The 27953-nt window shown below is 33.4% G+C and overlaps 2 protein-coding genes across 2 annotated transcripts in view; both read left to right on the top strand.

Annotated features, from left to right (window-relative positions):
• The window catches only part of LOC105363318 (uncharacterized), a 165605-nt gene that overhangs the window by 25092 nt on the left and 112560 nt on the right, over nt 1-27953 (top strand). Inside the window, exon 4 of the mRNA XM_011500986.1 lies at nt 27888-27945. Coding sequence (XP_011499288.1) covers nt 27888-27945 — 58 coding nt within the window. The remainder of the gene's footprint in view (nt 1-27887; nt 27946-27953) is intronic.
• LOC105363136 (uncharacterized) lies at nt 21834-27908 on the top strand. The gene is made up of 2 exons (XM_011500747.1): nt 21834-22248; nt 27885-27908. Coding segments are annotated over exons 1-2 (327 nt in total). The 5' UTR covers nt 21834-21922; the 3' UTR covers nt 27886-27908.

Raw genomic sequence — 27953 nt, forward strand, 5'->3', positions numbered from 1 at the left:
AGAGTGAAAAGAATTGTCTGAATGACAAAACTGTGTTCTACCCACATTGTAACATATTTTTATTATTGTTTTTGTTTTGTTTTCTTAATATAAATGAATCGCGTTCGTTCCTTTTGCCTCGATATAGTTTATAATAATTTAATAGTCATATAAGTGCTAGTATAATTGTCGAAAAATGAAGGTAAAATTTGTGAATGATTAAAGGAGAATCAATGAAATCTCTAACATAAAATTCGAGTTTGTTGAAAGTAATGCAATGATTATATCGCTAACTGTGCTGGTAATACCGTATCGATAATGTTCTGCTCAACAAATTAAATTATATAAATTATATTTCGTAACTTCTCTGTACGAGAAGATAACATCGATTTTTCTGCTCTTATAATATTACTTTTTTTTTTTTTCTTAAAAAATTACGCCATTAATGTGCACTTTGAAACATTTATGTCCATAGCATCTCTCAATCCTATTGAACATTATTTTTATATATGGCCATGTACGTGCATAATAATTTAATGAAATTTGAGCATTTCACATATAATCATTTGATACTGAGTTTGCACTTGTTATATTGGAGTGAATTGTGTTGTAATTTCCGTACACCCGTATTATTCATTATTTCGAAACAATCCCGGCACAACTCGCCCACATTCTTTAAGAGATAACGTTGTCACTCGTCTTCTACAATTTCATATTAAGTAGTAGTAGCTTATACGAGAATCGATAAGAAAAATCAGTCGTTGCTGACAATGCGACATTTAATTTGGTATGAAGATATATAACTTGAAACAACAATTATTCGCCTAGAATCGCCTCACTATTCAACAGATATAAGCTCATTCTTTTGCTGTACTCATGCTATGGCATATCAACACCCATAGGTCCTCTTCACTTTTTTCTTTCATTCGCGTCGGTTATTACTACGAAATTTGTAATAAAGTGTATGGAAAAACAAGAGGAAACGTATAGAGATTCAAAATGAAAGAACGAATAGGCGAGAGAGAGAGAGAGAGAGAGAGAGAGAGAGAGAGAGGGAGATAGAGAGGGAGGAATACGAGGAGTGCGAGAGTATGTACCGAGTGAAGCGAAACACAACGGCACGAGATCGCGTGTAATTTACGCGGAGATTCCAGGCGCGAAAGATGCGTCAATTAAAAAGTTCTAGTCGTCGAAAGCTCGAGTTGCCACCAATCGTTCGAGTTCCCGCTGATCCAGCTGGTGCGCATTCTCGTTACGCGTCGCTGACTCCGGAGGATGTGCCAACAGAGCGGAACCGCGAGGAAGAGGAAGAGGAAGAGGAAGAGACGATCGCTTCCGTTTCCCCTGCTTCCCACCTCCTCCACCTCCTCCTCCTCCTCATCCCGATCCTCCATCACCCTGCCGCGGTCGGTCTCGCCACGCGCAAAGCTTCGCCAAGTGTCGCACTTCCGATCCACGCGGGATTTTATCCACTTTATGGGGGATGTCGATTTTAATGGGCTGCGATTTACGAGCTGACCTATGGTTTGTCTGGTGAAGCTCTTGTTTTACGATTATCCTTCGACACACTTCCAAGGGTTAACTTGGCAGCCGTCCATGTAGACGATGCCGTCCATGCCGAATTTCAAGGATCTTTCAGTCTCTCCCGATCACGACGGTACGCGAAAGAATATGTCGAACTCGCTCGATGCACGCGCCCCAATAAAACACGACCGCAGGCGATTAAATTCCGACTGGAGAATAGCCTGGATCCTCGATCAACGCGCATTCAATGAATATCGATCTATCGATTATTATTTTCGAGGATCGAGAAGGTGAATATATCGCGGAAAATTCGTCCCCCATAAACGAGAGGGAACAAAATTAGCGCCGATAATATTGATCCTCTCGATATTTTAATGGATAACGTAGACGATTTGTCGGAAGAAATATGAAATCTCGTAACGCGTAATGCCTTCTTCATACCCAAGCTCATACGAGAAATTATATTATTAGTTTTTATTACGAGCATCCAAGCCGTAAGCAGCGAAAATATAATATTTCCCATCATCGGATGCCTCCTATGTAACCAGCAACAAAGGAGCGCTTATATTTACGAATATAATCGCATTGGCAATTTCGTCTGTCCCTCTAAAACGAATTTAATCAAATTATTTTCAATAATGGCACAAAGTGCAACATTCTGGGCGAATCTATTAAAACCGACGTCGATAAAACGTCGCGAGAATTGAGAAAGTGAGGCGCGGGATTACGCAGGAGATCGTATCAGGGGCGAATAGCCAGCGATTTATAAACATAGAAGGACCTCCGTTGTTGCGAACTTGGCGTATGTTCCCCGCGAAAACATTCATCGCGCCTCCCGTACGAGGAAGCAAAACAGCAGACCAGAATGACGTCAGAGCGGTGGTCGTTCACCCGGCCCTACATAGCCGACTACCTACCTACCTACCTACCTACCTACCTACCTACCTACCTCTTGAACGAGTAAAGCTCGCTGCTCGTCTCCCCCCCCCCTTCGTATCAACACGCGGTATCTTATTAGCGGGATGATGATGGAGCGCGCACCCGTGGACATTTCGCCTGACACGTTGGGAGAATCGATGCTTCGTAAACGCATTGTAATTCGCGCCGGCGATTGTGAGAATAAAATCCTATCCCAAGCTCGATAATGACAATGTGTGCTCTCTCAAGGGAAAAATGATCTCGTGGGCTCGGCTTTCATAGCTTTCAGCGCATCGCCTCTCGAATGTCAAAGCTTCATTGTTGTTGCATTAAACGGGGATATTGGGAGATGATAACACATTTAATGGCATTGGTCAGCGATTGCGCGCAAGTACAACAATTTCGCGGCCCGTCGTTTTAATGCCGTCGCACTCGAGTGAGTAATCGCTTTATAACGTTATATTTATTGGTTGGTGGGTATAGCATTCGTATAGATTGATTAGCGAAAGAGAGACGTATCGGTTCGGATTTAGTTGATATTAAGTGCCGGGAGCGACGTTCTGTAATCGCCAGATCGAATCTGTTGGCTCGTCACACTACGCGAGTTTCATTAAAGTTCCTTGTCCGATTAAAAATATTGCCGAACCTCTAAAGGAATATGGGCAGAAGCGGTGCCGTTTTATATTAAAATTGCAAGCACCGTATGAGCTTGGAGGTAGTAACGTTCGTGCAGTCCTAGGCACCGTGCACTTGTAAACTTTAACGGCGAACGAGCATCGAATATGTTTCGTGCCATAGATGGATATCGTTGATATGAAAGTAAAATGTGGGAAATTGAGAGGGGGCATTAACCATCCAAGCGTATTTCTGTCAAACGTATTTATTTGGGTAATCGAATTGTGCCACTACAGATAAATAAATACTCTTTACTACGATAGGAAGTGTAAGAGTGTTTAGAGTTAGAGAGGCGCGTGGATCATCCGGAATAAAATAAATCCTAGCTGTACTTTCCAGATAATCTTGGACGCTTAAAAATGAAGTGATTAACTTTCCTTTCGGGGCCGTCCCTCTCGATTAGACTTTAAACTGCGATTACTGTAAGGGGCGCCTGGGACGACGAAACCTTGCATAAATAACCCCGATTGGTGATATTCGATAAGGTCTTTGATCGGTCGCTCCTGCATATTCCAATATTTTATGCAATAAATACGTCGACGAGCGGTCAGTCGAGCCACATTGGCTGACAATTTTCGTGGCGCCCATCCGATGGGCCACTAATTACGAACTAATCACTGGGCGCATCTTGCTTTCATTGACGATGCAAGAAGACAATTATCGGTACGTGGCGCCACGTTCAGAATTCCTAATTACGGCTCGGGACGACGAGTGTGCGCAGAATGCAGGCTAAGACGAAAAATCGGCGCGACGTAATCGAATGGTCATCTTAATGCCTTTGCTCGTCTCTTTTTTCTCCTCCTTTACGACGGAAATAAAATGGGTCAAGGGTTTGTTCCGCGCCCGAGAGAAAAAGACGCGAGGCTAGTATTTTTCCGTGAGGTTACGTGTATCCGAGGATAGGAGAAGGAAAGGAGGGGAAGACCCAGAGCGAGATCGGTGGGACGGGACGGGAGAAGAGGGAGAGCTTGTTTTCGAAGCGCAGGGACGAGATAAAAGTGGTATACGTAAGAAAGGGAGAGGGAGAGGGAGAGAGAAGGAAAATTTTCATCCGAACGAGGAAGAGAAAGGAGAAGAGAAGCTGCGGGTATACAGTTAGGAAACTGGTTTTGCCTTCTTCTTAAGACGTCGAGATTTCTCTCTGTCTTTTATGCCTCCGCTTCTTCCACGTTTGCCTCGTCTCTTTCTTTTCTTTTCTTTTCTCCGTGCCATCTCTTCGATATTTTCTTCCTTTTAGACTATTGTAAATACTTTAAATACAATTTTTAGTGTTTCCTTACATTTCTTTCTTTTTACTCAGCTTTTCTAATTTTTTTTTTTTTTTTTTTTTTTTTTTTTTTTTTTTTTTTTTTTTTTTTGAATTTGCTTGTGTACATTAACAAAGGAGTATATTTCAAATTAATTTTGATGTATAGCGCCACGATATTTTAATTAGTGATAATGGAAGAAGATTTGCGCAACTAACTTGTACAATATCCAAGAGAATAATCTTCATTTTAAAATGTTTTACAAAGAAATGATGACGATAGATAAAACTTCTTAAAACTGAATATAATTAGCTATTCGCAAAGGCGCGAAATTTTCAAAGTGTTTGTAACTTTCCAACATTAATTGAGTAAACTTTTCTCTCTCTCTCTCTCTCTCTCTCTCTCTCTCTCTCTCTCTCTCTTCTATTTTAACGAAAACCTTGATATCAATTATATTTACGTTTAGAAATAATTTTCTCTTCTGAGAACGTATATGTTACTGAAAATATCGAATGAACTATAATGGCTACCTACTTACCAATATACGAAAAATGTAAATCGCTTATCATAAACTTTAAAATTAGCGCTGCATCCACTTTGTTTTTTATAAAGTGGAATAAGCATTGTGCGTGTGCGTGTGTGTGTGTGCGCGCGCGTGCTAGAGAAACGGAAGGGAATTTATCATAATTTGTATAAAAGTAAATAATGGAAAAAATGGAAAGAAAAATGCACAATGCGGGACGCAGTCCTAGCCAACATAAATATTTCATGTAGTCTGTTCTCTTCAAGGATTTAAAGCTACACTCTTTAATAATCTTCTATACGCCTTTTTCAAGCTTTTTATCTTTACGCCACTGAAGCTTCATTCTATGACGAGCAGTGGAAAAACATAAATTTAAAAAATATAATTCGAAAATCGTAATTTAGATAACAAGATTAATTGGCTTTGATTTACTTAATAATGCATTGCAACGAAAACTAAAAGACAAGCACAAATGCAAACGAAATAAAACGAAAAGCAAAAAGTAAAAAAAGAAACAAAGATCTTCGTCAAAGGGCAATAACTACAGTTTCAAAAATAGTTCATTTACATAATATAGCTCATTTGTTTTTCATAGTTAAATCGATACGAAGCGCTTCTAACATTTGGCAATGGGACAAAAAAGTACAAAAGTACTCGTCAATTCTGTAAAAACGTAAAGTCACGTGAAATATGTTGAACAGTGAAGTTAAAAGTAATGTATTAGGCGACATTTTCACAAGCTCAATGTTTATCATTCGGTAAAACATTGGCCATAACGATAGATCGACGAAAGTTTGATAAAAACGGAGTATCATAAATGGCATTATTAAGCGGTGCTTCACAAATTTCCCTTCGTTACATCATATGTCGTATGCATTAAATTAATGATAGATTTATGGCTTATAAAAATCTTTCTAATACATAATATCTATTATTCATCTATGATATTTATTTCTAATGTCTTAAATAAATTGTCATTGTAGCCTGGAAAAAGCAAGCTAGACATATTATTAAAATGAAACAATCTCGTTATTCTACATAACTTATAATTACTCCTTTCATTTTGTTTTTTTTTTTTTCTTTTATCGCAACTTTTCTGAACGGCTAATACAAAGAGTGTGAATTCTGTAAATACGACAATTAATGAAACGCTAGACTATTGTTGGCTACTATTATCAATTACTAACTTACTCAGTTCCTTTCTCATTTTAATTCATTCTGGATCTTAGGATAATTGCTATTTATTGTTAAATAAGCGCAATCTTATTAAAGGTCTTTTGTACCCATAACTAGACTAAGTGTTTTATAAATAATTTACCGAATAATGAATGACGATAAGAAGGAGTACTTTAACTTTAATACCTATTGGAGGCTTGAAACTTGATTTCTTCGACATATAACGAGTCCAGCAAACAACAAATTGGATTTTAAAGTGACATTAAAGAATCGTTCATTTAAATTTAAAATTCCATAGAACTTTAATAATGCATAATTTTTACACAAATTAAAGATTGTTCGCTTTACTATCACCCCATTCCCAACTCATTCCGAGCAATTTTTATTTACGAAGTTACGAAACTGTATAGAGTATGACTGAATATTGTTATCGCAGAATACAAAAAATCGAACTTTCGTATAAATCATTTTATTTTCACAAGAACTTTTTTCCCCAAAACGATACCATCCATTCGGGGATGTTGATAATTATAAAATAGCACGGTGTACATTTAATTAAAACCAATTACTGACTTAAAAATCATATTTTACAAACTTTTTTACTACGCGCAAATAGCGAACAATATAAAATTACAACTAAAAAGAAATTACAATATGAATAAAAATTCGGAGAGAAGGAATACTTTCCCTTCGTGTTTCTATTCGCTACATTAAACTCACTATTTTATATTTCTGAACTTCAAGAATTTAGACTCTCGATTCGAATTTTACGCTTGAAAAACTTCTAGATAAGATATTATGAATTTTTTTAAATAAAATTCAATATATTCCTCAAAGAATTACAATGGCCATTAACTATTGCAAATTTGAATAATTTTTAATGCATAAAGCAAATACGTCGCGAGTTAAATTATTTAATCGGTAGGTGCAACGATTTTAAAATTAATCACCACCGTTCCACATCCTTAATTATTAATACGCTAATGTCATGGGATACTCGAGGAATAAGAAACTTTCGATCGACCCAACTTTACATTTCTCAGTTATTAGAAAATTTAGATACGGCGTGGATCGTTTGCAAGAGCGGCATCTTACTCGGTAAAATATCCAAAGTCACGATCCACGCATTACAAGGAATTATTTATGCATACTATCAATTTTCCCGCGCCCCTCGACATCCTGGAAAATGCCGTGAAAGCTCACGTAAGAATGAAATCACCGAAGTAGAACGCCAAGTCGCACTGTAATTCAATATCTCGGCGTTAGTCACGATAGCGCACCATCAGCTATTTTTTTTTCTCCTCTGAAAATCGTTTTTCGCCACTCGGAGCATTCGGGAGCTTCAAAAGCTCGCACCTGCGCGTGTAATTGCGCTGCAAAGAGCATAGAGCTTTTATTTCGACTCGATCCAGAGTGGAAAATCTTCGATTTCGCCATCGTTCATCGTTCGCATCTGAATTCATATGTTATCTCAAAGAAAGTTGATAACTTCGGCCGAGTAGGAGGGTGAGCGGCGATATTTTCGAAAGCTACAATTAGTAGTTGGCCGAATACAATTATTCGACTGTTTTTAAGAATGCTCGCGGTAATTGACGGTTTCTAAATATTTTCCCTCCGGCTACTTCACTTCCAACCAATATTATCCTACATTGCTTTATTGTTGTATATTACCGTTCTGATTTTACGATAAATCGTAATGAGGATGCATACGGGGAATGTAAATCCATTTCCCGTCATCTAAGCCAATAATAGGCAAATACACGTAGCGCTATTTCCCTTTGTATTACATTTATTTATAGATTACTTTAAAATGATTATATAATCGTCGATATTTTACTTTATTATATACTTGACTGGCATTTCCTACGTACTCCATATAGGCATAAACGTAGTCGGAGCAATTTTCTTTGAATACCGGGGACTATGGGAAGTCCAAGTAGTTTCAATTCATGGCTTTTTCGGCGTTAATTCGGATTATCTGTAGCAAAGAACTTTTGTTGCTATTTTCGCCAAACTCGGACAATGCTAATGCAAAATTGTTTAAACAATAAGAGATGAGAAAGATCTATAGAATGTCGGTATCTCAAGTTAAAATGGTATCGATGCATATATTAATAGGCTATTGAAATGCTTCGATACGTCAAATGTAAGTGATTATTTTTATCATCCGCGTCGTCGTCACTATCATCATCGTCATCATCAACGTCACCATCGTCATCATCATCATCATCATCATCGTTCGTCATCCTCATCGTCATCATCGTCGTCATCCTCGTCGTAATCATCATCATCACTATTATTACTATTAACATCAATATTATGTGTACAATTTATATAATTGTTCAAATATGCAATTTTTGTTTAAAATTTTCTAATTAAAATGTAATTTTTATTCACAATATACAATGCTGCAAGAGGGAAATTGAGCTTGATGGGTCGAAGGAAATTTTAAGGAAAAAAATTCGATATTTTTGGAGCGTTTAGACTCTTAATAAACGTGCGCTGCGCATTATGCTCGCAAATCAATAAATCATCGATAATAAAACCGCGAGATCTAATCGCAAAAGGCTTTTCGAGATATAAGGCGAGAGTGCCAAAAAATGTTTATGATTCTTTTAGTCCCGCGTGTACAATTTGCCGCACTTTATGGCCCGGAAAAAGAACTTTCGAAATTGAGTCAACGCCCGCCTGCCTGCGCGCGCGAGACAATTTATATTTATACACATCGATCAGCGTCGAGCGTCGGAAAAGCAAAGCATAGCTGAAAACGAAATGACGCGGGGGCGTTGGCGCGCTTCGGCCTCGTAGCGGCGCTGCCGCTATGCCACGCACATGCGCACACTCGCCTAATGCACATAGGACGTCCCGTGTTTAATTGCTCGAGGGCTTGGAATTTCCAAAAATCGAGGCTGATTAGCGCTCTGCCTCCTAACTACTCAACGCTAAATCATGACTGGAATTACGAGCGTAGCAGTATTGTTGTTAGTACGAGTAGCGGGTGGAAAACTCGCGCTGTCCTCGTACGTACTTTGCTCGAACCTTTTAACCGTTGTTCAATCATTGGCATTATATTATGGCTTTGGAGAATTGGGAATTCTGACGTGTTGTACAGTCGTAGCTTGAAAGTCTGTGAAAGAAAATATAAATTTAACGGAGCCGAGGTAGTGGCGTGAAATTTTCAAATTTTATTAATGTTTTACAATTTGAAGGCTTTTGAAGAAAGTCTTTATGCTCTCGAGAAATCGTACGAGTACTTGAAGAAATTTTTAACCAACTTACTTGCAGCTTGAAAATTCATATCAATTCGCAGAAAAATATACATTCGCTAACTTTCTCGATTCTTCTACTCTATTTTTACTTTACATACCACTTTTAATAACGGTAGGACTATTTTAGGTAGGAAGGTCAAGCGATCATTTGCCTTGGAAAGATAATAAAATAATAATATCGAAAATAAAGGTTTTTCTTTATAAAGAGTAATTTCAAGCTCTGGCGGAAGGAAGGTATCTATTAAAATCTCTTGTCCCTTCTTCCAATTTATTATAATGATAATCATTGACCAAATTAAAAATAAAATCTATGTATTTGAAGTAATTGAAGTAATATTTCATGGGATGACACTCGTCAGAGAAAACAATTTTAATTAGTAAATTTTCCATTGCACGTAATTATGCAAAGCTTATCGAGTGCCGCTTAAATATACTCGATCATCAAAAAAAGCGATCAGCTTAAAAAGTCACAATCCTTGAATTTTCGCTGGGAGAAAGGTGTTTAATTGGCTTTCGGAAAATGAAAGTTCACTTGGCTAGACCGACTGTAATTGAGAGAGAGAGAGAGAGAGAGAGAGAGAGAGAGAGAGAGAGAAAACGGTAGTGAGTGCCGTAGAGTGGCCAAAGAGGAGGAGGAGAAATCCAACTTTGCCGACATTCTTCAATTTTTCAATATAACGTTTTAACGTGAAATGGTTCGTACCTACGCACATACATGTAGGTACAAGCAATTTTGTGTCCGTTGCGCGAGAAACGTTATTGGCAGCGGGTTGCCCGTGAGCTGGATTAGACCGCGGAATTTTGTAAATGGCCCTGCTACTTTTCACTGTCCGCCTGTATATTGCTCGTAACTCCTCCCTCCCCCTCCCTCCCTCCCCTACCCCCAGTCACCCACCAACTTCCCTCAATCACCACTCCTCAACTCATCCAAACCCCCCCCCCCCCCCCCCCCCCCCCCCCCCCCCCCCTCAGCTGCTCGCCGGTGCTTTTGATGATATTATATTGCTCCCACGGAGAAGCGATTGGAAAGTTATGAACTCGAGCGGACCAGCGCCAATATCGGTAAGCTTGACTGTCCTCTGGCAGCCTGCGTCGACAAGCCATGGGGGGGGGGGCGTCGGGGACGGATGATCGGAAGTAGGAATTATTATAGCTGTATGGCGAGGATGGGACGACGATTCTTCGGCGTGGAACGTAGAATCGGAAGTTCCGGAGACATTTTTTGTGTTTATTCGAAGCGAGTTGTCGCTGAATTGGGAAGAGAGCTCTTGGTTGGAATTAATGCCCGTTGTCTCGCTTTGGCGAAAAGTTTCGCGATAGCTTCTATGTGAAACTTCTCTCGCTTGAACTTTGCTCGAAAACGAATCTGTGGGATTTCATATCCTTTCTGCGTGCGCATTGTTCGCGATTTAAGGAAACTGGAGGTATTTCCTTTTCATGGCGACGATTATTTTTCTGAATTAAAACTTTGCATTCGATTAAATGGCCTAGAAGAATGCATTAGAAATTGTTCGCTAGAAATTGTGCAAAAAGAATATATTAATATTAAATACATTCCTCGCTTTATTGTTTAAAATTACAAATGAAAATGTACATTTTTGTTATCAATTGCTAGTCGTAACTTTTTACATTCTCCTAATTCACGATTTGGAATTACAACTAACACAATCTTATATACCCAGTTGATACAGTTTATATATATATATATATATATATATATATATATATATATATACATATATATATAAACAATTGGTTGTTTGATTTTTGAAATATATATTTGTTAATTAAAATTGATAAAAAAATGATAAGTTTAATATTTGTATTTTGTGTGGATTTAATATTTTAATATCTTCTTAATGCACATTTCAGTCTTTATCATTACCATAATTATTTTCATTTCAAAGAATTAAATCAATTTTATATTATCTAGAATACACAAGTGAACTCAAAGTTAATAAATTTAATTGAATTATTCAATAACGATGTTTAATAAATGGGCGATAACGTATGCTAAAAATCTATTGTTGGTAAAAAATATTTAAGAGCATTAAACATCATCGTGTAATAGAATTTCGTTATATAATTTTGTTTTATATGCCATCCGAAACGTGAGTACGTCGCAGTGGTTTTGTTTTCTATTTTCAATAATATTGAATTACAATTATGCATTATTAATGTTTGCGTGAATGTTTGTTAAGTAAATTAACATATCGAAGCACAATCTCTTACCACACGGAAGCTATCCAAAGAAACTATTTTACGATTACATTGTTCAATATTTATTAACGAAATATTCCTTAATTTATACGAAAAAACGAAAATACAATTACTCGGAAACGTGTGTACTGTCACATGACGAAGTTCACGAAGTGATCTTTATTGCAATATGTCATAAGAAAACATTTACTCCTCCTTAGCTGGTTTCCCTATATTCTATCCTTTAGAAAACGAGTAATAAAGCAATATCGCAGCACCGCCTAATCGATCCATATTTTTCGCCGTCTAATAGCGAAAGGCGATTGCAATAAGTCTCGCGTTGCTCTGAATTATCGACGACGAGAAGTTTTGAATTGTTAAAAGGGATGCCGAGGATATCGAAATCTCGTTTGAGTAGCCAATAATTGTCATAATTTCTTAATAACTCTAATTCCTCGATACAGAGAGCTTTTTCTTTTATCATATCTTATTGTTAATTGCTGGGAGTTTGGAATCGTCGGTTTCGATTATCGAAGGGGTCAGAAAGAAAAAGATGTCTTAGCAAAAGACATGTACAAGTATTTGCTGGCACTGCAACAGTGTTACGATACACATGCTAGCGATGCACTATTTACAATAAAGATCCTGAATTGATGCAGCAAGAGAAAGAGAGAGAGAGAGAGAGAGAGAGAGAGAGAGAAAGCACATGTGGTTTCGTACGGCGATGAATAGGATTATTGAAAAGAATTTCCTTAATCAAGATGTTTTGTACTATGTTAAAAATGAAAAATGTTGAAATTTTGATTAAATATTATAATATCATTTGTTTTTCATTTTTAAAGTCTCAATTTTTCGTCTCCTAATTGCTTCTCTCTCAGGAATCATCATTATTCATTTGATTGTATGTAATTGCACGAGAATATGTCGAGAAATCTCATTAGCCAGTGATTATTTCTTGTTGCTCATTTCTTTCAGCAGTTGGCATATGTATGACAGTAACAGTAAGTCTCCTTGCAATTTACTCAAATATTTCGATTATCAGTGAGGACAATTTATTTCATTTTGCAAAGTAATCAATTTTAATGGGCAATCGTGCAATTTATCATCGGAATTATCCGTATCGAGTATTAAAATACTGAATATTTTACCGTTTTAAATTGCAAGCTATAACTTATAAAATATTAATAAAATTAGCGCTCTAATAAGATTAAGTTTTTAAAACATATTGCAATAATCATATATTTCAACTAGATTTAATGAGACGTTGTATGATTGCTTCAACATTGAAAATAACTGATATTGAAAATCTTCAGGCTTCACTTTAAAAAATTAAATATTCTCGAACGATATAATACGGTGATAGGTATAATGCAAGTCGAAGCTCAATCATTATAGACTCGTCACTTTATCAATAAACGGCATTCGCACATTGTTGTTGCTTTATTTAGCTGATGAGGTAGGTACGCTCGAGTTTCAACTCCATTGACCTACGACTCTTGAGATTCGTTATTCTGAAAGCTAAATTGGCGGCATGTCACGGCGCTAAATAAGCAAATAAAAAAGCTGAAAAACTCTGGGTTATTTCGTGATGGTTCGAGTTGGTAAATAGTCGGCCGATAAATAAGTGTAAGTCGGCACAATTCCAGGGACCACTCGTTATCTATTTTGTGCTCGCACGTGCAGCACGGCACACCGTATACGTCATCCCAGCGTAAAAGAAGCTCAGGACGGAGGAGGCGCAAAAATGGCCTCGTGACCGATCACAACCGTCACGGACTTAATAAAAAAAAAAAAAAAAACGAAGAGCGAGACGATACTCGTTAGGAAGGAGGAAGGTCGGTCACAATTTTATTTCCAATCTCCAGTCACTTGCTCCTTCTTCTCCTCGAGCTTCTTATTGTTTTGTTCTTTTGCCACTCGTCCGTCCAATCGTTATTAGTAAAAGACCCTGCCAAGGATTTAATTGGAATGCGATTTGAATTTTCACGCGAGATTATTGCGCATGCCAAGTAATAAAGAGCTAGGGACTTTATGTTGATAATGGATATTATTAAATTATGGAGAAAATAGAACGGGAGAGAGTATCGAGCGAATCATTATTTATTTTTAAAATCGTTTTAATTAAAATCGATAGACGATTGCCCCCTTACGGTTGCTTAAGATTATCCGACGAATCTTGGAGTGTTTGAGAGAGTATTTTAAGCCAACATAAAAACAATGCATCACCGTACAAAACAAATAAAAATTGTTTCTTTTTATCGTGCAAAGCAAATATTTATGAATGCTAACGTTACTTTCTTTTATTTCTTTTTGTTTTTTTTAATCAAAGTAAACAAGCATTTTGCAATATGCACTTTAACTAAGAATATCAAAGGAAAACTCAACTTATCAGTAATGCTAAATGAAAATATAATACTTTTCTTCTTAATTAATAATTATCATGTATCTTCGTATAAGGAATGAGACATAAATTTGTGCAAAAAAAAAACAAAAAATAGAAAAAAAAACTAGAGAAACGAGCATTGAAAGTTAATTGAAAGCTCAGAGTATTAAAAAATAATACGAACAACAATGGTTCTTTTATTTAGAAGTTGGATAAACTTCTATTTACTCACGCGTCGACACAAATCAACGTGGCTTTCAGCTAAAAAAGTAAAATCAAATTATCAGCTGTGTACTTTGCAATAAACTAAATAGTATGAAAAGCAATGATAAATTAATGCATTTTTTATTTACGTAGAAATATGTGTAATATAATTTTTCGTATTAAAACTATTAACTTTGTGGTATAACTTTTTTGTTCTTTTTTAATATATTCGTGCACATTAGTTTCGTTATATTTTATTGGAAGCATCAAAATACAAAAATAAGTATCATTTTTTTTTCCAGATAATAAGTCATTATCCAAACATTATTTCGATGAATTGATTATTTAGGGATGTAAAAAGGAGCTCAGTTTTGACAAATATCAACCGAATAATACGTATATGATTATTGTATAATATGAGATTATAAAGATAATTTATGAAAAGTAGTGCAAATGAAATTTGTAGGTAAGATTTGATGAGTAAATTTAAATTAAAAAAAAATATTATCATACTTAGGCTCCTGAGCACCAGTTATACCTTTCGCAATGCATAAAAGAAATCTAATAGAATACTAACATCTTCAAAATTATAAAGCTCATCGGGAGAGATAATACTTTTTATATCGCTAACCGATACTATAATTATCATCGTAATGTATTAATATTGAATTTCTTATTAGCAATCGCAGTAGCGAAACGAGTTGATTTGATTTTTATCATCTAATTGTATAAAGCTGCGACAAAACTTGTGATGCGCGCATTTTACCAATACAGCCAATTAGTTTTTGTCTAAGTTAACAGGGCTTTATCTATTTAACAAAAATCTGTTAACGAACTCACAATAAAATCAACAGTAAATCCGCTAAGTTAATTATATGAAGTAATTGGATAGTAAAATATTTTAGCTTACTTATTCAAAATTACTAATGGCTTCAAATTTCCAATTACTTCATACGTGATATATGTGTGTATTGGTGTTAATAATTTTTTATGCGCCAGTGCTTGTGATAATTTGAAGGTAAGATTTGATTTGAATTTATTCATATTGTAATTCCACGCACTTTCCAAATATGATTTTTAATAATTCAAATGATTCCGGGATGCTCGATCGATTGTTCAACAAGATTCAGAAACTTTTCAACTTCTGTTTAAATTGAAAATTAAAATTGATATTAAAATAAAAAATTGTCATTCGATAAAGAGCCTTAATGTCTTTCATTTGCATATTTCACTGCTTTTTTTATTTTTGTTTTTTTTTTTGTTTTTGTTTTGTTTTAACCGAAATTATATAAAATACGAAAATATAGGGCGTGAGGCACTTGAAAAAGAAATGCAATGCCGTATAGTTGATTATTAACAAATATTAATCAAGTGAAAGTTGTTGTTTGGCCGAGCTTGTTGAAATCATTCAAATGTGTGAGCGTCGGCTGAAAGCTGCACAACCACTAAACCTTTTGGAATTCATAAGGAATAAATATTTGTCTGCTCATCGGTAGTCTCAGAAATAGACAACTTAAAAATATCAAAAGCTCGTGGTGCCATGATTATCGATTTATCTCTCAACAATGCGCAAGAAATTCAACGAAAAGCTAATCAACGGCCCTTGCCAAAGTAGACCTCCTCGATCAGCCAAAGTAGGGTTATTTTCCAAGGATGACATCGTAGCCGTTGGGCTAGGGCAGATTTTTCCTCAGCCTCGGGGAAACGCCGGCCCGTATTTAGGGGGCCGAGCTTGCGGTGCGTTGAACCGTCTGTTATTTTTTTAATCATCGTCGAGCCGCGCGCCATAGCATCCAAATATAAACGCGCGCCCCACGCCAAGGGAGAGGAAATCTTCGGTACGGCGTTTAGTATCTGGACGACATGTGCCCGCGTCGCGTCTTTTCCGCTTTTCCATCGGTAACGGACTTTCGGACACCAAGACTCGCTCACGCAGCCTCGTTTTCGCGACTGTGCGGCGATTTTTATTGGTGATATCGAGTTGGTATAATGTGTGAGTTCCGTTCCGGGAGGCCTGTAGAGGGAAAAAAATATGGCAGCGCTTGCGTATCGGTGCTTTTTCATAAGCGTTACATAAAACATCATTGATATAAGATTGATATAGTCGTTTGTCTATGTTTTCACTTGAATACGAGTTTGCCTCACTAAAGTTAATTTAACTAAAGCGTTTTTAATCCATGAGCGCACATTTTCATTATAAATTCCAAAAATTTCGGTATGTATGATGATAAAGCGCCACGGCCCATACTTGACTGCTTTTAAATTAAAAATTTAATGTAATATCGATTACCCAGAGCTATTAAAAAAAAAAAAAAAAAAAAGCTAAATATACCGTTATACTCGAAGCTTTAAAATACGCGTTTCCAAATTTATAAAATTTAATAATAATTTAATAATGATCATCTGTAAAGTGGAAATTTAAAATTTTTTAGTTCCTATTTCAAACTGTAAATACGTATTGAAGTATTTTCAATTTAGTTGATTAAATGATAATGTGTATTAAAGAAAAGAATTTATTTTTGTAAAAACAAATGGCAGCTCAGGATATTATGGTAAAGTTAATTTGAAGGGACGAACGATTGATTAAAATAATATTCAATGTGCATTTAATAGCAAAATTGTTTTAAACACTTCCTGTCTTTATTTTATTAAATAAATTCACATTATTAATACACAAGATATATCAATTTTACGTTGTATTTGCATAATATAGTTTTGTAAATAATGTCTTAAGATCATATAAATTTCTTGTAATAATTGCTTAAAGTAATTTTTTTTTTACTATTTAACAAAAGCTTTGATAATGTTTTTAAATTTTTGTCTTATATATATATACGAATAAAATATAAATTAATATCATCTATTTTTATAAATATGTATGTATCTTTAACATTTATGAGAAGATTCAATAAGTTCTTAATGGCTTTAAAGCTGCTAAACGTAATTATGATATACTGACATAAAATATATTGCAATCAATGCCTAAATTCACTCATTGCAGTTCTCTAAAGAAGTAATTGTATACTTATTGTAATTGAATAAATAAAATAATTCAATAAAAAAATTCAATAGGCCTCTCAAAAGTATTTATAAATCAAGCTGATGTTGTTTTTAAGCAAAAAAAAAAAAAAGAAAAGAAAAAAAAAAAGTAACTTCTTATTGTTAAGATCTTGTAAACGTTGATTAGGAATATAAATGAGAATGATTTTTTTTTTTTTTTTTTTTTTTTTTTTTTTTTTTGACTACTTTTACGGACAATAATGATTTGTTATGTATACAAAAATATTTAACTATTGAAAAGTCATTGAAAAATGTCAATAAATTACAAAGCATTTTATACGGCGGTCAAAAATTTCGACAAAAGTAGAAAAAAAAGCAACTTGAATAATAAGCGTGTCAAATTATTAAAAGTTATAAATCATGCAAGAATTTCTTTTTAAAATATTTATAATGGCCAAAGCATAAACATTTTCATTTCTTGCATAATCTTAAATCATATACATGTATATAGTCGTTAACATTTTGCATATTTATTTATGAAAATGTCGGCGGGAAGTTGATTCGTCGGCTCTGTACTTTAAATATCGAGAGGATAACGCAAAGTGATCGACAATATTAAAGAAACATAGTAAATTAATTTACATTTTTTGAACTTCTTTACGTCCAAGCCGTTTCTCAACAGACATTTCAACAATTTCATTATGAGGACGTCAAACAAGCGTAATAAATCGGAACACAATGAGAGGGAACTTTCGACGTGTTATGACATTTTATGCGATTTCTACGTGAAATACTGCCGCCTGACCACCCTTTAACGTTAATTATGCACGTTTGCTCATAAGTACATAAAAGTCAGGTTCTATAAATGTTAATTTTAAAGAGTTGGAATTTCAAGTATGACATTGGAATATTATCTTCTCAATTCCGAATAGATCGCTTTATGGAATCGTATTCTATTATTCGCTTCTTAATGCATTAAGGCGTGTAATTGGCTTAGATAATGTATTATTGGTCCGGAGGGAGAAATGTTTTAAATCTATCAGCTTATACTAATCGCAGATTATTAATGAAAATCTCAAATTCGCGGCAATATATCAATTTGTTATCACGGTTATCGTATAATGCTATGATGCTTAAATGGACGTGACTTATGAAAACAAATTACAGAAATGTAATAGGAATCGATCAGATAATTACTGCTAACATTAAAGCAAATTTTATATGGTTTGTTTGTTTGATTTTTTCGGTAATAAAACGTATCATCTTGTGTGAATAAATAACGACGACTTGAAGGGAAGAGATAAATGAAATTTGCGATCGAATTAAAGAGCAACATTTTCATCTGTTGCTTTCTAAATTTATATTTCTTTCAAAGTTCGATTTCAAGGGAGTAACGTTTTTCTTTTAATTTATCTGTTATTCTTCAAGGTATTAAGAGGAGATAACATTGTTAGAGCGTTAATGGTATTTGTTAAAATTTTTCGATCCACCGTTCGCGTTAAATATTCCAAAACTCCAGGCAGAGTAGCAACGAAGTCAGGAAAGATCCTATAATAAGCATCGCGCGTGGAACTTTAAAAATAAAAAAGCGTCAAAGCTCATATTCGAAAATAGTCAAGATCCACCATGTGTAAGCAATATAACAGTCAGGAATTGTATAATAATATTTTATGCTTAGCGTCTTATAAATTTCGAGTGCCACTATTTTAATTCGTGATACGGTAGACATTAAAAATGCCTTTAATTTTACGCGTTTATTTATTAACAATTACAATTTTCGTTTTATTTACCGAGTCTACTTAGCGAATTTTTATATGTCGTGGTATTGAATTTGAGCGCAGAGCCGAAATTAAAGTTGACATGTTTCCGTTAGAGCATGACCCAGTAAAGGATGTAAATAATTGATAACAATTTAGTATGATAGCACCGCCAATTATTTATCAATATTGCTATTATATATACATATTTGCATTTTTATGTTTGTTTATACATATAATTAAATAATAAGATAAGTTTCATAAAAGGGCCGCTTAATATTAACGTCATCGTAAATAGTAATTGATAATTATGATATTAATACGATAATGCTCAAGCTTTCAGATGTGTGAGAAAGCAAAAGTGTATCATTATTCATAATTTCACGTTTAATCGTCAATTATTCAATAAGATATAAATAAAAATGTACCGAATAAAGTGCAAATATCGATAGGGTCATTTTTCAATTTTCATTGACCAATAAGTGACGCGATTATAAATCACATTTGATATAGTGATTGATCGTTAAAATATTTATTGCAGAATTAAGGCACTTTATTTGCTTATATCTTAACGCAACAATAATCTTATAAGATATATAATCGGCACTCTTTGGCACTTTCAAACTACAACAATACAGTGTTCTCGGAATAAGAAAAGAAAAACATCAACGTGCAAAATTTCATTTTAGATGTTAATATATTGCAAATTGAAACTTCATATAAGCGTCTCGAGCACGAGGCTGCTCCAATAAATTGAAATTCCAGCTAATAAATTTTGCCCTAAGGATATTAAAGCTGTGAAAAAATTCGGATGTAGTCGTTGTAGTTAGCGGGTGGCTTAATGTATCATCACCGTTTATTTTTGGCAAAACAATGAATTAATAAGCCACGTTCCGTCATCGACATACTCGATAGACGTTGCTGCTCGTGTCGTAAGCTAAGCTCGTTTATTCACTAAACGGCAATAATTCAGGAAACCGAGCCGTCCTCGCGTACCCTAAGTTACAAGTGCACTGTCAGCGCCGTCCTATTCAGGAAGCAGATTCACGCCCTGCAATTTTATTCCTTCGAAGGAATAAGCTGTCCGTCCGATCGAAAGATGCCTCCTTACATAAATATGTACGTGCCTCGCATGCGTAATGTACATCGATGGATCTTTACGAATGGAGGCGTGTACACGTGACGCATTATGGAAATGGCTTGACGATTGCCGAAAGGCTGACCGCGCCAAAGCGATTTTTTTCTCTGCGTATTTCCATGCGACGAACCCACCGAAACAAATCCAAGGAGACGGGTCGCGACGATATTGACTTTGGTTACGGACTAAACACGCTAATTATTATTGTGATTTTCGATTAATAACGCCGCTTGATTGAAGGAAGCTGCTGCGCTGAGCCGATTTAAGTGCAGTTTGAGAACTCTTGCCATTTCGCTGAATCATGCGATTTAATTTCATTCCTTCGATTCCGGCGATATGTATTAGCCAACGAAATCGTTCTATCTTCTCTTGTGTATAAAGAGATTTTTCGTTTAGTTTGCACTGGTAACGCCACGTCATTAATAATCATTTCCACTTCGAAACACTTTACTTAAGTCAATATTTTCAATTAAACGATTAAAGTTTATGTTATATTATTATGTTTTACGATAGCAAGTCACTTTAGCACAAGAAAGATGTAAACGATTTATTGGAAAAGATTTTTTTTTTCTTTTACTTTTTTTTTTATTTTTTTTACATGCATATCCTGTAGATATCCTGTAAATCATGCTCACTGTAAATTCTATCTTCTCTGTATGTATACTTCGTGTCATCTGTAAATCATAGCTTACACGCGCATACGGGTAGATTCTGCAAATAAGAATATATTTTTAATAACTCATAACTGCAACAGGTAGCAATGAGTGTTTTCCTTATAGATTGAAAAAGTTTTATAAAACCTGGATTGGAGTATTCTTACATTACTTATAAAAATACAACATATATCATAATCCTTATCGGTATAAATATATATATATATATATATATATACACATAGCTAGATGGATAGATAGATGCAAAGTTTTTAAAGGAAATTTTCAAAGTAAATATATGCGCGCGTACGCAGGCTTTTACATTCGCATACGCTCCTTAAAAATATTTAATTACGAAAATTCTATTTTAGAATATGTTGTTCTTAGATAAACTTAAAACCTTCCACACATGCATTTAATCCGATTTAAACTAATACGAGCTTTAATTTGAAAAAAAAAAATTCAATACACTGCTCTCGATAAATATATACACAGAATTCTTTAAGTGAGATTATTCATTGACGAAATCCAAAAAATTTGCAATTTTTAATTAATGTCTAAGTTATATTAAAAAAAAAAAAAAAATTAATTATCAAAATGATGAAACATTGTACAAATAATAGAGCGTTACTTAAGTTATTATTTCTCCAATATTTTAATATAAAGTTCAAACGCATAAAAAAGTTGCATATTGGTTAACTTGGTGCATTATCAAACTTTTTGTTAAAATGAAGCGACGGAGTGTAATTTTGTTTTGTACATATATTATTAATGTTCCAAGGAAGCGGATGTTGCATATATTTTTGCACTGTAATAATGACTTCTTGATTACGTAACGGAAATTCTATTAGACGAGAGCAGCAAATTATTTAAAATTAATTGCCTTAACTTAACTCGAGCTGTGATTATATTTAACAATGATCGCTCGTACAATTTTTGAAAAAACTAAGTGTTAATCAGCTTTTGCCATTGAAAAATCCACAGATTTATAATATCTCGAATAAAGTTTCTGCAAGTGCGCTGCCATTCCTATTGCAATATAAAAGAAAAATCAAAAGCTATTTACACCGGAGACGATTCGAAAGGATAGATAAATATCTGGCACAGACAATCGACTTTCTTCTGGGAACGTATGAATGCATACACGTGTTCGACTGTGTAAGTGCTGACGCATTTTCACGGGCGAAAAAGTGTCAAAACTTGCGTGAAACGACTCCTAGTGGCGTTTAGTGCCGGAACATTTTCGCCACGCATGTGGTAAAGTTAACAAGTGCAAAATGGACGACCTCGGTGTTAGGCGTCGCCGACCCGGCAGCAAATCTCGCGTCACCTCGATGTTCCAGCGCATCTCCTGGTGCGGCTGCATCAATGAGTCGCGGGTCTCGAGTCGGCCGAAATCCCCGACTCTGGGCGAGTCCAGTTGGCGTTCGGCATTGATTGTCGATGACGAGGAGTACGACGACGTCGCCAGGTACTTTGACCTATCATCCGTCAAGTTCATCGACGAGGACGCCGAGGACGAGGTCTCCGAGCCTAAATCAACCATCGCGCCCATATGTCGACTAGAATCCTACGATGGTATAGAGGAGTGTCTTGTGCGATGGTGCGCGTATGAGCGTACGTGTGTGAGCTTTTCCCCGTTTTCTCGATTACGATGCATGGGCTTGTTGTGATCGTTACGTAATCGCGGAAGCGTCGCTACCACTATCCATGTGGAAATTTTCATATTTGCGCTTTATGTAACGTGTCCGATAAATGGAATTATCTCATGATGTTGGAATGAATTGAGCGATGCTTCTGCCGGATGTGTAAACACATGCTATTAATTATTTAAAAGAGCTACCGCTTCATTATTGAATTTGTTTTATTTTAATTCCTTGCGCTCTGGTTTAACATGAGATCCTGTCAGTTGGCTAACTTGATAGCGCTACCATCAAGTATATCTCTCCAATGTCGTCCTTTTTCATTACATATTTTTCTACGCATATCTCCGAACTCTCCTGTAAAGAATCTTTAATGATAAAATATGTAATTACAATGGCTTAAAAGCATTGTTATTTATTTAAATTTTGATAACAGATCGATTAACAGCGCGAATTAATAATAAATCTTGATTGCGGCGCTTTAATTAATTTATTGAAATTTAACAAATTAAAAACGAAAAGCTTGCTTTCAATTAGTTTTATTGATAACTTGTAAATACAGTTTACAATACTTATTATTTATAATACATACGAACGGACATATATTTATAATGAAAAGTAATGTTTACAATATAAAAGGAATAGGAAATGAATTATGTTTTAAAGTTCTTTCAATGGATATAATTTTAAATAAAAATCTTATGAAAAGACAGCTAATATTGTTGGATGAAATCAGCATTATTCAATTGTTAAAAACTGTAGTTTAATTAATGATAAATTAATTATGGTATTCGACGTAGAGTCTACGGGTATCGCAAATTATAAACAAATCGCTATGATAAAAGGTCATATTTGCGATAGCATCAAATTTTATATCTCTGTCATTTTTTAACTTGTCTAGAATTATAATTTTTACGATAACAAAATAAATATATAATTTATCATTTACTTTATATTACGGATTTATATGTACATAGTATAGTAGGAAAAACATGCAATAAGAATAAAATTATAAAATAGACATTAAAATAATTTGTTAAATAAACATTGAATTTCAATTATATGGTCCTAAATATTTCGATTTTTTAAATCCAATTTCATCAAATACTATTGTAACAAAAAACTAATATACTTTTTAAAAGCTTAAATACTTTTAGTTCATTTCAGTCTTTGTTAAAAATTATCGATGTAAAAAATATTTATAATGATATAATATTTAAAAAAATACGCTTCAAATTTTTATTTGCAAAACAAGGTGGTAGTAGTAGTATGACACTTGTTTTCCCTATTTTCGTTAAGAAGTCAATAATTTTAAGATCTTTTATATAAACATAATGGTATTATTGAATGCAATATTTATCAATGCAATAAAAAACAACTCTTTTACAACTGCTTGGTTTACTTAATATTTAAAAAATTTATATTTCATATTGGAACGTTAAAAAAAGTAACACGAATCTCGTGAATTAATTTCACATATTTAACATTACATATCTTATCACTTTTAAATAAATTAAATTAAATTTTATATATTACATTGTACAAATTGAATGCGTTCGATTTCATTAATATTATATATATCCTATCGTATATATATATATATATATATATATATATATATGTTAGTAATGGGATTTAATGAGATTTCAACTCTAGTAATTCTGTTATCGAATTTTTAAATTTATGACTATTTTCTTTTTTCTTATGTTTTCATAAGCATATGTATAGTAATTGAAATAATATTAGATATACTTATTCGAATACAATCACTTTATAAGATATAAAAATAGATGTAAAATGAATAGATATCAAAAGTATTTGAAATGACGAATTCATGTGAAATTATATTTGTAATTTTAACAAAATATTTAAAGAGTTGAGAATATTATAATATGTACAAGAAAATTTTTTCAATATTATTCCTTAAACCAATTAAAATATTAAAAACTTTTACTACTATCAACCAAGTATGGACGAACTGTAGCGGAAATATATTCTTACTAATCTATTGTATACTACGTACAATAAATTAAAAATCCAACGAAATAAAACTAAATCGCATTCGAAATAATTTAAAAAAAATATATGAATGACCTCTGGCTGAATGAAAGGGATGTCGCGCTAACTTTCTCTAGATTTAGATTATTGTCTATATTTCGTTGTTCCAGAGTTCATTATTAAAAACAATTTGTATTGAAATAATATAAAATGTAACAAATAAATATTATTGGATAATAAATGTAGATTAAATTTTTCATCTATATTCCCTTAATAAGGAATCGATATATTTTTATTATTTACTTAAAAAATATTTCAACTCAATATATGCAATAGTAGGGTAGTATTTTCGTCCAATCTGAATTTAAAACTTCTTAAATATATTGATTTTATAACATTCTGATTCGAGTTGTCATATTCTGTCCTAATCCACACCATTCAAACGTGTAATATGTCATAATATGATACTTTGAATTGTTTTAAATTAGTTATAAAGATAATTACAATCTGCGCACATACATACATAGAGGAGAGAGAGAGAGAGAGAGAGAGAGAGAGAGAGAGAGACCTTCACTTATATCACTTCCTTTATGTGTAAACTTTGGCAAATTCGAAACTATAAAACTTAATATTTGTATATCAGTATTATCTAAAGAACTTGCTAGTTATTATTTCATTTGTAATTATGATCAAAAAATTTTAATAAACTTAATTTAAGTATCGTATGACTTGTATGAAAATTGCATGGTTTTTAATGTAGATCATTTAAAAAATATTTTTTATCTTCACTAACGTTTTTTCATAAAAATTCGTTCTTTATAAGAAAAAATAGATAAATATTAATAAAGAACCTTAATAGAAATATCCGAAAATAGTGTACTAGCTTTTTATAGATATAATGGCTTACATATAATAAAAGATATTATTCATATATAATAATCATAAACTCAAGACCACTTAAAAATTCAACAATCGAGATGTAAATTTAGATGTACTATTATTTTCTTTTTCGTCGTCCTATTTATATATATATATATATATACAGGCACACGCGCGAATGCGCATGCGCGCGCGCACACGCAATCACACCCCACACACAAGCGCGTATATATATATATATATATATATATATGCGCGCGAGTGTGCGCGCGGGAGGGGGGGGGGGTTGGGGTTAATGAGAACTCTGAAGTGTTCCAAGTTTTCCAGCGGCGGAAGTGGAAATATTGTTCCTTGACCTTAAATTGAAATTGATCGATAGCTCATATACGCATTCGTTAAGTCTACATTGGCCGCTCCAGTGAAAATAGCCTGCAAGGAATAATTGATATTATCAGATCAAAATTGAAATTGTGTCGTATACAAAACAACGGCCATGATGTACTTACAGCTTCCTTCTTGACAGTCTCGAGAGAAAATTTCTTCTTTAAAAAGGCTTGGAAATTATTTAAAGATTTTAATGATGGGAATTTAGACAGAAAATAGATGGACTATCGTTGTGAGTTTAAATAAATATACGATTGATAGCAATTACGATAAAGTGATAAATTTTTTATTATATTCTTGTATTATATATAAAAAAAAATTTTTATTTAAAAAAAAAATAATTTTGCGCTATTGTTAAATATGCGATACGCGGTTTGAAAAATGCTTGTAATTTAAGCATTTCTTTTTTTATATATCAGCGAATTTACAATTGTTTTTAGTAATCTATAAACTGACTTAGTCAATAATTATTATTAAATAGTGAAATGTTTTCTTTTTAAATTTAATATTAATTATGAAATATATAAAAATGTTTTTAAAAATATATTTTATGTATTATGAATTGTATTAGGTCGGTTGAAAAAAATAAAGTAACCATGTTATATATTTATATATTTATATATTTATATAATTTCATAAGTGTACGTCATTTAATAAGTAAATTTTTAAAGATTATTTCCTTTAAAAATATAAAAGTCCTGAATTTCTTGAATTTATACCATTGCATACCTTTGTAACGGCTGTGTAAAATATTTTTTTTATTTATTTATTATTTTTTCTTTTCTTTTTAATGATAAGCTTTACAAGTTTTAAGGTCGTAAATAATGGAGGAAAAAAATTCGGTGGAAATTAAAGTGATAACAATTTTAGGAATATATAGTTTTGCGAAAAATCTAAAACAAAATTAATGCAAGTGTAATCATTATCAATGTTATAATTGTAATTACTTTTCCTACTTATGTTACTTAAAAATGAAAAGTAATTTGCGTAATGTCAACGTATTTTATTAAATATTTGTAATGAAATTGTGAATCTACAAATATATCAGTAAAATGTATTTAAAGTTCAATGTTCGCGTTCTTGATTTAAATTTTTAGAACGTAAAGTCACACGATTAGTCAAGAGAAAAGTGACCTAAATATCTTCATGATTAAAAAGTCTGAATTTTGATCAAATGTAGCATTTAATTATATTATAATTCTATCATGTTAATTTTAAGCGAATATCCACCCGACTGTTACATCAATAGTAAAGCATATATTTAAAAATTGATTTTCTAATTTTTAATCGACATAGACTAAAAATTACTTTTTATTTCGATAATACGAAGCTAACAGTATTAATCGTGTAATTTATCTTACAACTTCTCTAATAAAAATAGTGCGATAACGTATTGATTCTCTCTCCTTCAAATGCGAAGCTGATAGATGCTTGACAATTAATTTGCCAAAAGACTTTTCCCTCCGCTCAAAAATGAGTCGGATCCCGACGATAATTTTTTCTTTTAATATTACTCAAAAGTGTACTCGAAGTAACATATTATTTAATTTCTCAACTCCGTACTCATCCCGAGTTGCAACAAAGATTTGCATGGGTGATCTGGCATTATATAATTAATATCTAATAAACGATTATATTAATAGGTAACAATAAGATAATGTCAAACAAATAAATATAATGCAATATTTAATACAAATATTTAATTGCTGTATTAGATAACGATCGTTACATTCGTTAATAGTATAAACATATAAACATATAAACATAACGGAATAAAAACAATTTCTTATAGAAAATGCAAAAGATTATTTATAAAGATCGGTTATATTTATTACAGGTAATTGGTAATTTTTTCAATTGTTATACGGGTGATCACGATGGAGGTGAACTAATACTCTAATATAAACAATTTATTAATACAAGTTAAAAGTAATGTTTGAAAGAGTTTTTGCACTAATAATTTTACTAAGTAGTGATATTAAAATATGAAAGAATCGTATTACTTCTGTGACACTGAAATTTTTGGAAAAAATCTTTCTCATAGTGAAGAATATCTTGGGAAACAATTGATAACGTAAATGCTTCGTATATTGTCAAAATATCAAATTTTGAATCAATCTCACCGATACGGTCTTTTCCACTCCTGGACTTGACTATCGATTTGACGACACTAAAGCCATCGCTTAAACACGATATCGAGATAAATAATGCTCGATGGGAAAGCGACTAGGAGAAAAGCTTTATGAGAAAAAATAAAATAAAATAATCAATGAATAATATAATTGTAAAAGAATTTTTGTCATTTTCTGAGCTAATCGAGTTCGTTTTGTGGTAGAAGTATTGGATGGATCAAGCACCGGAGGAATCAGAGACGCTTGGGTCATCGCCGTCGAGAGGTAAGTTT

Source organism: Ceratosolen solmsi, unplaced genomic scaffold (assembly GCF_000503995.2).
Source record: "Ceratosolen solmsi marchali unplaced genomic scaffold, CerSol_1.0 scaffold27, whole genome shotgun sequence".
In the NCBI taxonomy this organism is placed as follows: domain Eukaryota; kingdom Metazoa; phylum Arthropoda; class Insecta; order Hymenoptera; family Agaonidae; genus Ceratosolen; species Ceratosolen solmsi.

Bases quoted from the DNA above. Each gene is read 5' to 3' on its own strand.
- LOC105363136 (XM_011500747.1), top strand. From the start codon at position 21,923: ATGGACGACCTCGGTGTTAGGCGTCGCCGACCCGGCAGCAAATCTCGC.